Consider the following 16,615-nt stretch of genomic DNA (forward strand, 5'->3'; position numbering starts at 1 on the left):
GAGAGGGCGCGGGCCGGGTGAGGTGGCGGCGGCTGGTTGGCTGCGGGCGGTGGGGGGTGACGTGGCGCATGGGGATTGGTCGGGGTGAGGTGTCCGGCGGACATGTCCGGCTCGGGCGGACGTGTCCGGCGGCGCGAGGATGAAGATGGCTAGGGTTAGACCGGGATTTCGGGGGAGATGCACATATTTATAGGTAGAAGGAGCTAGAAGAGTCCAAATAAGGAGCGGTTTTTGGCCATGCGATCGTGATCGAACGACCGAGAGCATGGAGGGGAGTTAGATGGGTTTTGTGTTGGGGAACGTAGCAGAAATTCAAAATTTTCCTACGCGTCACCAAGATCTATCTCTGGAGAGACCAGCAACGAGTAGAAAGGAGAGTGCATCTACATACCCTTGTAGATCGCTAAGCAGAAGCGTTCAAGTGAACGGGGTTGATGGAGTCGTACTCGTCGTGATTCAGATCACCGATGATCAAGTGCCGAACGGACGGCACCTCCGTGTTCAACACACGTACAGCCCGGTGACGTCTCCCATGCCTTGATCCAGCAAGGAGAGAGGGAGAGGTTGAGGAAGACTCCATCCAACAGCAGCACAACGGCGTGGTGGTGGTGGAGGAGCGTGGCAATCCCGCAGGGCTTCGCCAAGCACCACGGGAGAGGAGAAGAACTTGGGAGAGAGGGAGGGGCTGCACCAAAGGCATAAGGTGTGTTTGGGAGGCCCTCCTACCCCACTATATATAGGGATCCCAAGGGGGGGTGCGCCAGCCCCTAGGAGATCCAATCTCCAAGGGGGCGGCGGCCAGGGGAGGAGTCCTCCCCCCCCAAGGCACCTAGGAGGTGCCTTCCCCTGCTGGGACTCTTCCTTTAGGGTTTCCCCAGGCGCATGGGCCTCTTGGGGCTGGTGCCCTTGGCCCATGTAGGCCAAGGCGCACCCCCTACAGCCCATGTGGCCCCCCGGGGCAGGTGGCCCCACCCGGTGGGCCCCCGGGACCCTTCCGGTGGTCCCGGTACAATACCGATGACCCCGAAACTTGTCCCGATGGCCGAAACAGGACTTCCTATATATAAATCTTTACTTCCGGACCATTCCGGAACTCCTCGTGACATCCGGGATCTCATCCGGGACTCCGAACAACATTCGGTAACCACATACAAGCTTCCTTTATAACCCTAGCGTCATCGAACCTTAAGTGTGTAGACCCTACGGGTTCGGGAGACATGCAGACATGACCGAGACGTTCTCCGGTCAATAACCAACAGCGGGATCTGGATACCCATGTTGGCTCCCACATGTTCCACGATGATCTCATCGGATGAACCACGATGTCAAGGACTTAATCAATCCCGTATTCAATTCCCTTTGTCTAGCGGTATTTTACTTGCCCGAGATTCGATCGTCGGTATACCGATACCTTGTTCAATCTCGTTACCGGCAAGTCACTTTACTCGTTCCGTAACACATCATCCCGTGATCAACTCCTTGGTCACATTGCGCATATGATGATGTCCTACCGAGTGGGCCCAGAGATACCTCTCCGTTTACACGGAGTGACAAATCCCAGTCTTGATCCGCATAAAACAATAGATACTTTCGGAGATACCTGTAGTGCACCTTTATAGTCACCCAGTTACGTTGTGACGTTTGATACACTCAAAGCACTCCTACGGTATCCAGGAGTTACACGATCTCATGGTCAAAGGAAGAGATACTTGACATTGGCAAAGCTCTAGCAAACGAACTACACGATCTTTGTGCTATGCTTAGGATTGGGTCTTGTCCATCACATCATTCTCCTAATGATGTGATCCCGTTATCAACGACATCCAATGTCCATAGCCAGGAAACCATGACTATCTGTTGATCACAACGAGCTAGTCAACTAGAGGCTCACTAGGGACATATTGTGGTCTATGTATTCACACGTGTATTATGATTTCCGGATAATACAGTTAAAGCATGAATAAAAGACAATTATCATGAACAAGGAAATATAATAATAATACTTTTATTATTGCCTCTAGGGCATATTTCCAACAGTCTCCCACTTGCACTAGAGTCAATAATCTAGTTCACATCGCCATGTGATTAACACTCACAGGTCACATCGCCATGTGACTAATACCCAAGAGTTTACTAGAGTCAGTAGTCTAGTTCACATCACTATGTGATTAACACTCAATGAGTTTTATGTTTGATCATGTTGCTTGTGAGAGAGGTTTTAGTCAACGGGTCTGAACCTTTCAGATCCGTGTGTGCTTTACAAATCTCTATATCATCTCCTAGATGCAGCTACCACGCTCTATTTGGAGCTATTCCAAACAACTGTTCTACTTGGAGCTATTCTAAATTATTGCTCCATTATATGTATCCGGTCTCTCTACTCAGAGCTATCCGGATATGTGTCAAGCTTGCATCGTCGTAACCTTTACGACGAACTCTTTTACCACCTCCATAATCGAGAAAATTCCTTAGTCCACTAGTTACTAAGGATAACTTTGACCGCTTTCCTGTGAGCCATTCTTGGATCACTCTTGTACCCCTTGACTGACTCATGGCAAGGCACACTTCAGGTGCGGTACACAGCATAGCATACTGAAGAGCCTACGTCTTAAGCATAGGGGACGACCTTCGTCCTTTCTTTCTATTCTGCCGTGGTCGAGCTTTAAGTCTTAACTTCGTACCTTACAACTCAGGCAAGAACTCCTTCTTTGACTGGTCCATCTTGAACACCTTCAAGATCATGTCAAGGTATGTGCTCATCTGAAAGTATTATTAAGCATTTTGATCTATCCTTATAGATCTTGATGCTCAATGTTCAAGTAGCTTAATCCAGGCTTTCCATTGAAAAACACCTTTCAAATAACCCTATATGCTTTCTAGAAATTCTACATCATCTCTGATCATCAATATGTCAACAACATATGCTCATCAGAAATTCTATAGTGCTCCCACTCACTTCTTTGGAAATACAAGTTTCTCATAAACTTTGTATAAATCCAAAATCTTTGATCATCTCATCAAAGCGTACATTCCAACTCCGAGATGCTTACTCCAGTCCTTAGAAGGATCGCTGGAGCTAGCATACCTTTTAGCATCCTTAGGATCGACAAAACTTTTCTGATTGTATTGCATACAACCTTTCCTTACGAAAACTAGTAAGGAAACTTGTCTTGACATCCATCTGCCAGATTTCATAAATGCAGCTAATGCTAACATGATTCCGACGGACTTTAAGCATCGCTACGAGTGAGAAAATCTCATCGTAGTCAACTCCTTGAACTTGTCGGAAACCACTTCGCCACAAGTCGAGCTTCATAGATGGTGACATTACCATCCACGTCCGTCTTCTTCTTAAAAGATCCATTTATCTCAATGGATTGCCGATCATCGGGCAAGTCCATCAAAGACCATGCTTTGTTCTGATATATGGATACTATCTCGGATTTCATGGCTTCTAACCATTTGTCGGAATTCGGGCCCACCATCGCTTCTCCATAGCTCGTAGGTTCATTGTTGTCTAGCAACATGACCTTCAAGACAGGATCACCTTACCACTCCGAAGTAGTACGTGTCCTTGTCGTCCTACGAGGTTCGGTAGTGACTTGATCCGAAGCTTCATGATCACTATCATAAGCTTCCACTTCAATTGGTGTAGGTGCCACAGGAACAACTTCCTGTGCCCTGCCACACACTAGTTGAAGAGACGATTCAATAACCTCATCAAGTCTCCACCATCCTCCCACTCAACTCTTTCGAGAGAAACCTTTCCTCGAGAAAGGACCCGATTCTAGAAACAATTCATATTGCTTTCGGATCTGAATTAGGAGGTATACCCAACTGTTTTGGGTGTCCTATGAAGATGTATTTTATCCGCTTTGGGTTCGAGCTTAATCCTGAAACTTTTTCACATAAGCGTCGCAGCCCCAAACCTTTAAGAAACGACAACTTAGGTTTCTCTAAACCATAATTCATACGGTGTCATCTCATTGGAATTACGTGGTGCCCTATTTAAAGTGAATGTGGTTGTCTCTAATGCCTAACCCATGAACGATAGTGGTAATTCGATAAGAGACATCATGGTACGCACCATATCCAATAGGGTGCAACTATGATGTTCGGACACACCATCACATTATGGTGTTCCAGGCGGTATTAATTGCGAAACAATTTCCACAATGTCTTAATTGTGTGCCAAAACTCGTAACTCAGATATTCATCTCTATGATCATATCATAGACATTTTATCCTCTTGTCACAATGATCTTCTACTTCACTCTGAAATTACTTGAACCATTCAATAATTCAGACTTGTGTTTCATCAAGTAAATATTCTCAACATCTACTCGAATCATCTGTGAAGTAAGAACATAACGATATTCACTACATGCCTCAGCACTCATTGGACTGCACACATCAAAATGTGTTACTTCCTACAAGTTGCTATCTTGTTCCATCTTACTGAAAACGAGGCTTTTCAGTCATCTTGCCCATGTGGTATGATTTGCATATCTCAAGTGATTCAAAATCAAGTGAGTCCAAACGATCCATTTGCATGGAGTTTCTTCATGCATATACACCAATAGACATGGTTCGCATGTCTCAAACTTTTCAAAACGAGTGAGTCCAAAGATCCATCAACATGGAGCTTCTTCATGCGTTTTATACCATTATGACTTACATGGCAGTGCCACAAGTAAGTGGTACTATCATTACTATCTTATATCTTTTGGCATGAAAATGTGTATCCCTACGATCAAGATTCAATAAACCATTCCTTTAGGTGCAAGAGCACTTATTCAGGTTTAATACTAATCTTGATGGTAGAGGGAGCGTGCGATGTTTGATCACATCAAACTTGGAAAAACTTCCAACGCATATCGTCAGCTCACCTTTAGCTAGTCTCCGTTTATTCCGTAGCTTTTATTTCGAGTTACTAACACTTAGCAACCGAACTGGTATCTAATACGCTGGTGCTACTAGGAGTACTAGTAAAGTACACATTAACATAATGTATATCCAATATACTTCTATCGACCTTGCCAGCCTTCTCATCTACCAAGTATCTAGGGTAATCCTGCTCTAGTGGTTGTTCCCCTTATTACAGAAGCACTTAGTCTCGGGTTTGGGTTCAACCTCGGGTTTCTTCATTGGTGCAGCAGCTGATTTGCCGTTTCATGAAGTATCCCTTCTTGCCCTTGCCTTTCTTGAAACTAGTGGTTTCACCAACCATCAACAATTGATGCTCCTTCTTGATTTCTACTTTCGCGGTGTCAAACATCGCGAATACCTCAAGGATCATCATATCTATCCCTGATATGTTATAGTTCATCACGAAGCTCTAGCAGCTTGGTGGCAATGTCTTTGGAGAAACATCACTATCTCATCTGGAAGATCAACTCCCACTCGATTCAAGTGATTGTTGTGCTCAGACAATTTGAGCACAAGCTCAACGATTGAGCCTTTCTCCCTTAGTTTGTAGGCTAAGAAAATCGTCGGAGGTCTTATACCTCTTGACGTGGGCACGAGCCTGAAATCCCAATTTCAGCCCTCGAAACATCTCATATGTTCCGTGACGTTTCGAAAACGTCTTTAGTGCCTCAACTCTAAACCGTTTAACTGAACTATCACGTAGTTATCAAAACGTGTATGTCCGATGTTCGTAACATCCACAAACGACGTTTGGGGTTCAGCACACTAAGCGGTGCATTAAGGACATAAGCTTTCTACTGATCGCATAATCGCTACTGTCAACTTTCAACTATATTTTCTCTAGGAACATATCTAAAACAGTAGAACTAAAGCGCGAGCTACGACATAATTTGCAAAAGGTCTTTTGACTATGTTCAGGATAATTAAGTTCATCTTATGAACTCCCACTCAGATAGACATCCCTCTGGTCATCTAAGTGATCACATGATCCGAGTCAACTAGGCCGTGTCCGATCATCACGTGAGACGGACTAGTTAATGTCAGTGAACATCTTCATGTTGATCGTATCTACTATACGACTCATGCTCGACCTTTCGGTCTCCGTGTTCCGAGGCCATGTCTGCACATGCTAGGCTCCTCAAGTTAACCCTAAGTGTTTTCGCTGTGTAAAACTGTCTTACACCCGTTGTATGTGAACGTAAGAATCCATCACACCCGATCATCACGTGGTGCTTAGAAGCGACGAACTGTAGCAACGGTGCACAGTTAGGGGAGAACACTTCTTGAAATTTTGTAAGGGATCATCTTATTTACTACCGTCGTCCTAAGTAAACAAGATGCATAAACATGATAAACATCACATGCAATCAAATAGAGTAGTGACATGATATGGCCAATATCATATAGCTCCTTTGATCTTCGTCTTCGGGGCTCCATGATCATCTTGTCACCGGCATGACACCATGATCTCCATCATCATGATCTCCATCATCGTGTCTTCATGAAGTTGTCACGCCAACGACTACTTCTACTTCTATGGCTAACGCGTTTAGCAATAAAGTAAAGTAAGTTACATGGCGTTCTTCAATGACACGCAGGTCATACAAAAAATAAAGACAACTCCTATGGCTCCTGCCGGTTGTCATACTCATCGACATGCAAGTCGTGAATCCTATTACAAGAACATGATCAATCTCATACATCACATATCATTCATCACATTCTTCTTGGCCATATCACATCACATAGCATACCCTGCAAAAACAAGTTAGACGTCCTCTAATTGTTGTTTGCATGTTTTACGTGGCTGCTATGGGTTTCTAGCAAGAACGTTTCTTACCTACGCAAAACCACAACGTGATATGCCAATTGCTATTTACCCTTCATAAGGACCCTTTTCATCGAATCCGTTCCGACTAAAGTGGGAGAGACTGGCACCCGCTAGCCACCTTATGCACCAAGTGCATGTCAATCGGTGGAACCTGTCTCACGTAAGAGTACGTGTAAGGTCGGTCCGGGCCGCTTCATCCCACAATACCGTCGAAACAAGATTGGACTAGTAACGGTAAGCATATTGAACAACATCAACGCCCACAACTACTTTGTGTTCAACTCGTGCAAAGAATCTACGCAATAGACCTAGCTCTGATACCACTGTTGGGGAACGTAGCAGAAATTCAAAATTTTCCTACGCGTCACCAAGATCTATCTATGGAGAGACCAGCAACGAGTAGAAAGGAGAGTGCATCTACATACCCTTGTAGATCGCGGAAGCGTTCAAGTGAACGGGGTTGATGGAGTCGTACTCGTCGTGATTCAGATCACCGATGATCAAGTGCCGAACGGACGGCACCTCCGCGTTCAACACACGTACAGCCCGGTGACGTCTCCCATGCCTTGATCCAGCAAGGAGAGAGGGAGAGGTTGAGGAAGACTCCATCCAACAGCAGCACAACGGCGTAGTGGTGGTGGAGGAGCGTGGCAATCCCGCAGGGCTTCGCCAAGCACCACGGGAGAGGAGAAGAACTTGGGAGAGAGGGAGGGGCTGCACCAAAGGCATAAGGTGTGTTTGGGAGGCCCTCCTACCCCACTATATATAGGGATCCCAAGGGGGGGGGGTGCGCCAGCCCCTAGGAGATCCAATCTCCAAGGGGGCGGCGGCCAGGGGAGGAGTCCTCCCCCCCCCCCAAGGCACCTAGGAGGTGCCTTCCCCTGCTGGGACTCTTCCTTTAGGGTTTCCCCAGGCGCATGGGCCTCTTGGGGCTGGTGCCCTTGGCCCATGTAGGCCAAGGCGCACCCCCTACAGCCCATGTGGCCCCCCGGGGCAGGTGGCCCCACCCGGTGGGCCCCCGAGACCCTTCCGGTGGTCCCGGTACAATACCGATGACCCCGAAACTTGTCCCGATGGCCGAAACAGGACTTCCTATATATAAATCTTTACTTCCGGACCATTCCGGAACTCCTCGTGACGTCCGGGATCTCATCCGGGACTCCGAACAACATTCGGTAACCACATACAAGCTTCCTTTATAACCCTAGCGTCATCGAACCTTAAGTGTGTAGACCCTACGGGTTCGGGAGACATGCAGACATGACCGAGACGTTCTCCGGTCAATAACCAACAGCGGGATCTGGATACCCATGTTGGCTCCCACATGTTCCACGATGATCTCATCGGATGAACCACGATGTCAAGGACTTAATCAATCCCGTATTCAATTCCCTTTGTCTAGCGGTATTTTACTTGCCCGAGATTCGATCGTCGGTATACCGATACCTTGTTCAATCTCGTTACCGGCAAGTCACTTTACTCGTTCCGTAACACATCATCCCGTGATCAACTCCTTGGTCACATTGCGCATATGATGATGTCCTACCGAGTGGGCCCAGAGATACCTCTCCGTTTACACGGAGTGACAAATCCCAGTCTCGATCCGCATAAAACAATAGATACTTTCGGAGATACCTGTAGTGCACCTTTATAGTCACCCAGTTACGTTGTGACGTTTGATACACCCAAAGCACTCCTAGGGTATCCAGGAGTTACACGATCTCATGGTCAAAGGAAGAGATACTTGACATTGGCAAAGCTCTAGCAAACGAACTACACGATCTTTGTGCTATGCTTAGGATTGGGTCTTGTCCATCACATCATTCTCCTAATGATGTGATCCCGTTATCAACGACATCCAATGTCCATAGCCAGGAAACCATGACTATCTGTTGATCACAACGAGCTAGTCAACTAGAGGCTCACTAGGGACATATTGTGGTCTATGTATTCGATTTCCGGATAATACAGTTAAAGCATAAATAAAAGACAATTATCATGAACAAGGAAATATAATAATAATACTTTTATTATTGCCTCTAGGGCATATTTCCAACATTTTGGGCCACTTAGGAAGGGGTGTTGGGCTGCAACACATAGAGGGCTTTTACGGTTACCCGGTTAACCGTTGGAGTATCAAACGACCTTCAAATGGCACGAAACGTGACAGGCGGTCTACCGGTGCTATACCAAGGCCGCTTGGCAAGACTCGGTCCATTCCGAGAATGTTTAACACCCACTCGCGAAGAGAGGCGAGAAGGGGACGCCAGATGACATAGGAGCGCCGGATTGCAAAATGGACAGCGGGGAAAATGCTCGGATGCATGAGACGAACACGTATGCAAAATGAGATGCACATGATAACATGCTGAAATGCAACACGCAAGCAAATGACATGGCAACAACGGCGAATAACTGGCAGACACCTGGCGCATCGAATCCGGGGTGTTACAGCCCGCACACCTCGGATCCGGCCGGATCCCCTACTCTTCCACCCCAGCGAGAAGACCCGACTGCGGCTAATGAAGGAGGAGGGAGTGGTGATGCACTGCGCTGTGGGGGTGAGGGGAAAGAGAGCTAGGTTTGCGCTGCGAGGGCCGAAGCGTGCCAGCAAATGAGCGAGGCGCACGAGGCGAGTGGGGAAAGGGCAGTTTCACCCAGTAAAGTTTCACCTAGCCAATCGAAAGGGACCCCGAGGCCACCAGTCATGGACCTAAAAAATCAACCGCAAGGTGAAATCAGCGGTAAGGATCCGACAGACTTGGCTGCCCGGTTGACCAGATTCAACGCGATTGAACGGCCAGGAACATCCTGATTCGGGGAGCTCTGAGGAGGAGGGTCGGCTAGGCTTCTTTTATGTTTAAATCCCTGGTTCACCTAAAAAAAGAACAAGGTGGAGTTGCTCCTCCACAACCTTTGTGCCGCCACTCAACTACGGCATAGTCGCTGGAGGAGAGAAACCCTAATTGAGAGGGTACTTGCCCAGTTTTGAATGGAGAGGCTCCCCTAACCTCTACTAGACCATGATGGCGCGCGTTGCCGCACCCGTCCATTTTTATAATTAATGATAGGTATTTTGGCAAATATATTGAGATACAAACATAGAAATTAATTTTATCCATATTAGAAGAATATGTTGTTGTTTTTTAAGCTTGATTAGTTCTCATTGTCAACATCATCATCATATATAATGTAAAGGTAAGTAAAGAAAAGGATTGAGCAAGCCTACATTTGTGATCAAGCAGAGAGTAGACAAATCCATCCGACCGTCGATCAGAATGCCTCCCAAGGAGAAAAATACTTCCCTTCTGCAACAACACACACAATTTCTAAAAAAGTTATAAATGAAAGTTTATAAACAACCAACAAAAAGAAAAGACTTAAAATTTAGAGTGAAAACCATGCAAAATAAATAAGATGAGCAATGGTCCCAGTTTTATTAACCTTTTCACCAATTTCACAAAGCTAAATCCCATGGTAGGAGCAGTGGGACCATGTTGCTCCCTGGTCCTCACCCTTCCTCTTGTACTTTCTTCTCGCCCTCACCACCTCCATCATCTTCCTCAACAGCCGTGGCAGCATCACAACAAGGATTTTCCTAGGTTGGGAGAGCATGGGGGTAGCAAGGGCGAAGTTGAATAAAATAGTTGACGATGAGACGATACCTATTTTGAACTGCAAAGTGAATACAAAATGTAACTACATGTGAAGTAAATTTAACTAAAGTACATTTAAAGTTACAAACATTAGTACGTATCATATCTACTTTATATGTGCAAAGTTGATAATTCAGTTTTGGTTTCCACAAAATGGGAACACTCAATTGTGTTGGATATAATAATACATCCAGAGAACTTCAAAATAAGTTGTAGGAATTACTCCATGAAGCCATAATTGTCCAACGTTAATAATAAAATAAAGTTTTAACTTACATATTTAAATATTTTTGTGCTTTTCATAGAAACCAGAAAAAAAATAGAATGTCTAGTGGGAGTGTGATATATGGAAGTCACATCCATTGCATATGTATTGGTCTTTTTCTTTGTAACAACATGCATCGCATGAAAAGGAAGCTATTTCAATTTGTATAGTAAGTTGTTTTTTCATGCAAGTGTAGAATAATTTCTGCAAAAATTAACTGAATTGGGCGTACCAATTATTTATTGTTTGCTTGGTCGACTACTACAACTATTAAATCTAATCACACACGCCTGAAAAATACATTAGCACAACAACAGTATAGCCCTCCATTCCTTCTTTCCCTGCGTATATATAAGCAAGAAGAGATGATGATTGATGAACAAATGCATGTTGATTGAGAAATGAGAGAACTCAAGATATATAAGATTCAAGCCTTTGGAAACGAGCATACAATATGTCGACGCTGTAGTGTAGTATCCTGAATTCCCGATCTGCACCACTTCTAGATGGTCTCATAGTCAGTGTTGGTTGGGATCCATCTGCACCAAATGGACAACGTCCAACAAGTGAACATACTTTACCAGCCCTATTGACTATAGCCCCTCAAGGCCTCAACTATGTCAAAGATGTAGCGATTCAGGAGCATGCCCTGTTGGGCAGATCAAAATTATTATACATAACTCACTGAAACTACAATCAGGTGACCAAAGAGGGTAAGAGCAGAAATTTTTATGTAAGACTACACAGTGAATAAACAGTGACTATGAGGAAATGTAAAGCTTCACATAATAGCATTAAATCAACTAAAGAAACTATTACTGACCTGATGATTAGCAAAATATGAACTATTGGTTTGTATTTGATTCTTAGCCATGATGCATCACAACATGCTGCACGGACAGAAGCCTTATTCTTAAGCATATATTTCGGACACAGCAATCCGCCAGCTCCTAGAATCTGCGGAGTGGCTGCTTGCTCGCTGCAAGATTTTGAACTACAGCTCCGTCCGTTCCTAAAGCGGAGTGACACTGAACGGGCCCTTCGACACTGATCAGAAGATGGAAACGTGAAACTACAAATTAGGGAGGCGATGCAGAGACAGAACCCTTATTCTTAAGCATGTTGTATGGAGGACGATTATGTCCGGGTAGAGCTTATAACCGGAATAGGAGCGGCAGGGCACGCGACAAGAGTCATGGAGGAGCAGAGCGGTTCAGATGTTTCGCTCAGAGCCAAAGACATTGAAAACAGAAGCGCGTGTGGTGGGATGAAGGTGCCGCTGTGAGGCGAGGAGGACAGGGGAGGGAAGAAAGTAGCGAAAGACATGCTATGGCTCCTCGCGGGCGCAGTGGTGCCAGAGATACTCTTGTAACGGCGGCGACACACTTCGAGGTCGGGAGGGAGGAGCGTGGAGTGATCCGTCTGGTGGACTGAGTTGAGGGCGACACCCACAAACGACCCATTCGTAGTCCCACGCCGTATGAACGACGGGCCTCCAAAAATGCTACGAGAGTAGCGGCCCTTTTAGGACATCCACGCCAGATTTGGCCTACGCCGCGCTAACAGAACTTTCATGTGAATCGGACGGCCATGTACGTCAAATCGCGAGGATGGACGGCTCTAGAGTCTAATGACCTGAGAGGGCAGGATTAGTGCTCAGTTTTATAATATATCTAAATATTAACCTTTTTTTAGGGGAACCTCTATATTAACTTTTTTTTGAGGTGGACCTATATATTAACTAATCATGCGTCAAACTGGGCCTGATCTCGGGCCGGCCAGGTCGGGTTCGCACCAAGACAGCCTAGCAGGCCCACACACCAGACGCAGATCTAGGGCAAAACTGCCCCGAAGCAAACGGCCACCGTGAGATGCAGATCAAACCGCAGGCACGCCACCACCCATCCCCCCGTTTTAAGGCCCCAAACCCTCTCGAATCCGCCCCCCTCCTGCGCCGTCGTCCTCCTCCTCCTCCTCGCCTCCCCGCGGCCACACCTCGACTCGCTCCCTCGAGGTAACCACCCCATCCTCACCGACGGCTCCCCTTCTCCCCGTTGCGTAGATCCGCTCTTAGCTGTTCTCGATCTTCAGTTCTAGGCTACATCTTCGATCTTTTCGCGGTGAATCGCGTGATTTTAGTTTCGCTCTTTAAGTATCTTGTGGGTGTGTGACGTTTTGGTCTTCGATCTGGAGGGGCTGTAGCTATTTGCTTAGATGGCGTGTGTTTCAGCAGATCTCGGTTATTGGATACGGATGTTTTGTTGGTTATTGATGCTGTTAGGGGTTTAGATCCGATGCGTCGTGTGTTCTGTTCGTAAAATTGGATTGCGTGCCATATACATCGCGGCAGGAAGAATAAATTGCGGCAAAGGGCATCTACATCGTGTTTGTTTTGTGGATATCCGTAGTATCTGTAATAGAAGATGAGAAATAGAATAAATTCTTGCATATTTGTTGTCTCAGTGAATTTTGATAGTAAATCAGCGAACGTGCTCCTATCAAAAGCCAGCTAAATGGATTTGGCCTATGTTGCTTCAGTTTACATTATTCTTACCCGTATCTACCTAGTTGTTTTGAATGCGCCACCTCCCTGTGTGCTATTTATCTGTAACATAATCATGTTATGTCAATCAGTTATCTATCCGCATACCTGCTGTGCCATGTCAATTGCTTGCCATCCAAATTTATGCTTTTATGTGTTCTCAAACACAGTTGTGTAGTGTTGATGCATGTTGTTTTGTCAGTATGATATCTCACTGGTTTGTTCTTAGTTGTTTCTCTTCTGCCTAATTATGCAGCTATTCTGGCATGTCAATTTGATTAGCTAGTTCTCTCCAAATCTCCCTTATTTGTTCTTTAAAATCATTAGCTTGTTTGCTTCCTGAGTTATGGTGGGTCCTGTTACATAGATAGGATTAGGATGCCATTAGTGTTAAGCTGGCTTGTGGTTTCGTAGTTAAATTCCACAGTTTGTGTGCCAAAATCTACTGTTCTTATATAGCTCTCTTCTCTGCCAGTAGATCATCTGTTCCATCCTTTTGAGGCGAGATGGCGGCTACCTTCAATGTTAACGCTGAGGCAGGCCTTAAAAAGCTTGATGGCTACCTTCTGTCTCGCAGTTACATCTCTGGGTATGTGTTTCATACTTTCATGCCATACTTGTTTAGTATAATGGTTGTATTCGTGGCATCAGTCTTACCCTGTAAAACTTACTCTGTAGATACCAAGCTTCCAAGGATGACTTGGCTGTGTATTCTGAATTCTCAGTTGCTCCACCATCAACTTGCACCAATGTTGCAAGGTGGTACAATCACATTGATGCACTCCTGAAGCTGAGGTATGAACTCAAATTTAATTCACAACAGCCTTACAGTCCTGTTGTAACACTAAGTGATTCTAATTTATGTAAACAATCTGTTCATATTCAGTGGAGTTACTGCCCCTGGTCAAGGTGTGAAGGTTCTGTCATCAGTTGTCCCTGAGACCTCAACTACTGATGTGGCTGAGGTAACACAGCCATAACCCCTTCTGCTTTAGATAAATTTTATCATTTCTTCTGCAAGTGTGCCAACTGCTGAACTGGTTCAGGTGCTGGTTTTTATTGGGCGTTTGTGCGCTTCAAATCTTCCAGTATCATAAGCATAACATCATGTATACTGTACTCTGCAGGCTCCTGCAGCTGATGATGACGATGACAGCGATGTTGACCTTTTTGGAGAGGAAACCGAAGAGGAGAAGAAGGCAGCTGAAGAGCGTGCTGCCAAAGCTAAGGCTTCTACCAAGAAGAAAGAATGTATGTTATCCTACATTCTCTGTATTTTATTGTCTCATTTATATAGTTTTGCATTGAACTATATTGTGAAGCATGTCTATGTATTAGTTCTAATAGTGTATGGCTGAAGCAATTATTTTGTACTCTCAAAATGCATAACTGAGTATTAGTGAAGAATGTATGTTATTTTGCACTGTACTTAATTGTTTCATTGATGGCTCTATCTGGCACTTTATTTACAAACATTGTTTAAGTTACTGTTAGTGCTTTTAAACTTCAAAGCTCAGATTTCGTACTAACTTGGTTCTTTTGTTGTTATCAGCTGGCAAGTCATCAGTTTTGCTTGATGTTAAGCCATGGGACGATGAGACTGACATGGTCAAGCTGGAGGAAGCTGTCCGAAGCATCAAGATGGAGGGCCTTCTGTGGGGTGCTTGTATGTCACTACTCTTGAATGTTTTTTCTACTTATAAATTTTGGTGGTACATATTATTTTTGTCTGCACAATTACTTGTGTTTTGTAATGTTGAGGGTTTGCCGTCCCTTGCAGCCAAGCTCATGCCAGTTGGATATGGCATCAAGAAGCTCCAGATTATGATGACCATCATTGATGACCTCGTCTCTGTCGACACTCTTATTGAAGACCATCTCTGCGTTGAACCAGCCAACGAGTACATCCAGAGCTGTGACATTGTTGCCTTCAACAAAATCTGTAAGTTTTCCTTCTGCCCGTCTAATCTCCTAGCCTAGCTGTGATGGTACTGGCCATTCATTCTCCTGGAAGTCATACCACACTAGGGACTGTTTCTGTGTCTAGTTCTGGTCTCGCCGGTACTGGCTTCTGCTCAGCTATCTGGCTGGTCTAGATGCTATGTTGTGATGTTCAATCCTGGTCTCCATTTCATCTATTCAATCCATGTCTATTGCTGGCTTGGACCTTTTGATTACGAAGACTCAGCCCTAACTTTGGAACTTGTTTTACTGCAGAAATCTTCCTGAGGCAGGTGATGGCGTTGGGTTGGACAATGCAGCAGCACAATATATCTACAGTTTTCCGTTGCCGTGATGGTGTCGTAGCTAAAGCAAGCATAACATATCTGCCCTGTGAGGTTTTTGGACCTTAGGTCGAGTTGAGTCGTAGTGTTATTACTGAGTGTTATTTGCTTCGTATGAAATGAGACAATGTGGTTGGATTCCTGTTGCTATTCTCTTTCTCTGCCGTCTTCATCGCAGCTACCTACTTCTGTGTACTCGCCTACTTTCTCCCTTAACAGATGCATGGACGCTGGAGCTGTTTTGTCGTTTGAATTACAAGCATGGCGCCTGTGCCGCGTTCTCCAGCTACTGCGCCTGTCTTTGCGTGGCTGGCTGGTGCTTGTCTACCATAGTCACCAGTCAGTTCCTGCTAACCTGTGGCTATGCGTCTTCGCTGTTCTTGCCTATGTACAATATTGATCGGCGGCAACAAAGACAGAAAAGAAGTTGTCATTGAATCCTAACCTGTGCGGGGCTCTTCTCCCCCCTGTACCCAAATGGCAAGTGAACCGTATATCAGAACCCAAAAATAAAACCTAAAATCTTAAAAGTGCATGCGCACTGTTTGGCGAGATCGAGCGGCCGGCTGGGAGCTGCACGATTTCTATCGCGCTCCTGCGTCCCACTTCAGGTGCCACCTGGTCGGCAGGCGGCAGCCCACCCGACTGACAACCTCTTTCTCTATCCCTAACGGATCTGGATCGGAGGGGGCTCGCTGGCCTCTCCCCTCAACGCCGACCACTAGGAGCCACCACCAGCCGACCACTAGGAGCCACCACCAGCTGACCGCCAGAAGCCCTCAACTAGCCGGCCACCACGCTGCACAGGCGGATCGGCGGACGGGAGGACCACCCTGCGTGCCTCTGCCCCGAGGTCCTCGTCGCGCCACGACGACGATGGTTGGCTAGGCCGCACCACCACCATCCCAGTCCACCACAACGGCCCCAAGGTCCTCGTCGCGCCACGACGACGATGGTTGGCTAGGCCGCACCACCACCATCCCAGTCCACCACAACGGCCTCCCCAACCGTCCGCTGCTCACTCCCCTACTGGATCCAGCCCCATCGTCGTCGTTCCCTGCCGTCCTCGACGAGATGCGGCCTCTGCATCGGCGGGGGTGCCCATCA

At 46.0% G+C, this 16,615-nt stretch overlaps 1 protein-coding gene across 2 annotated transcripts; it reads left to right on the plus strand.

Annotated features, from left to right (window-relative positions):
• The first annotated feature begins 12,559 nt into the window (after positions 1-12,559).
• LOC119362994 (elongation factor 1-delta 1-like) lies at positions 12,560-15,761 on the plus strand. 2 transcript variants are annotated; one of them, XM_037628284.1, is made up of 8 exons: positions 12,560-12,695; positions 13,699-13,812; positions 13,902-14,018; positions 14,110-14,188; positions 14,351-14,474; positions 14,776-14,889; positions 15,004-15,165; positions 15,441-15,761. In XM_037628284.1, coding segments are annotated over exons 2-8 (681 nt in total). In that variant the 5' UTR covers positions 12,560-12,695; positions 13,699-13,729; the 3' UTR covers positions 15,443-15,761. The 2 variants fall into 2 exon arrangements, with proteins under 2 accessions (XP_037484181.1, XP_037484182.1); XM_037628285.1 differs by having other exon boundaries at positions 13,702-13,812.
• The last annotated feature ends 854 nt before the right edge of the window (positions 15,762-16,615 follow it).

The sequence above is a fragment of the Triticum dicoccoides genome, chromosome 2B, assembly GCF_002162155.2.
Source record: "Triticum dicoccoides isolate Atlit2015 ecotype Zavitan chromosome 2B, WEW_v2.0, whole genome shotgun sequence".
NCBI lineage: Eukaryota > Viridiplantae > Streptophyta > Magnoliopsida > Poales > Poaceae > Triticum > Triticum dicoccoides.

Excerpts from the sequence above, each read along its gene's own strand:
- LOC119362994 (XM_037628284.1), top strand. The coding sequence starts at position 13,730 with ATGGCGGCTACCTTCAATGTTAACGCTGAGGCAGGCCTTAAAAAGCTT. Across the intron at positions 13,813-13,901 it reads TCTCGCAGTTACATCTCTGG|ATACCAAGCTTCCAAGGATG; the intron begins GTATGTGTTTCA and ends CTTACTCTGTAG. Across the intron at positions 14,189-14,350 it reads CAACTACTGATGTGGCTGAG|GCTCCTGCAGCTGATGATGA; the intron begins GTAACACAGCCA and ends TGTACTCTGCAG.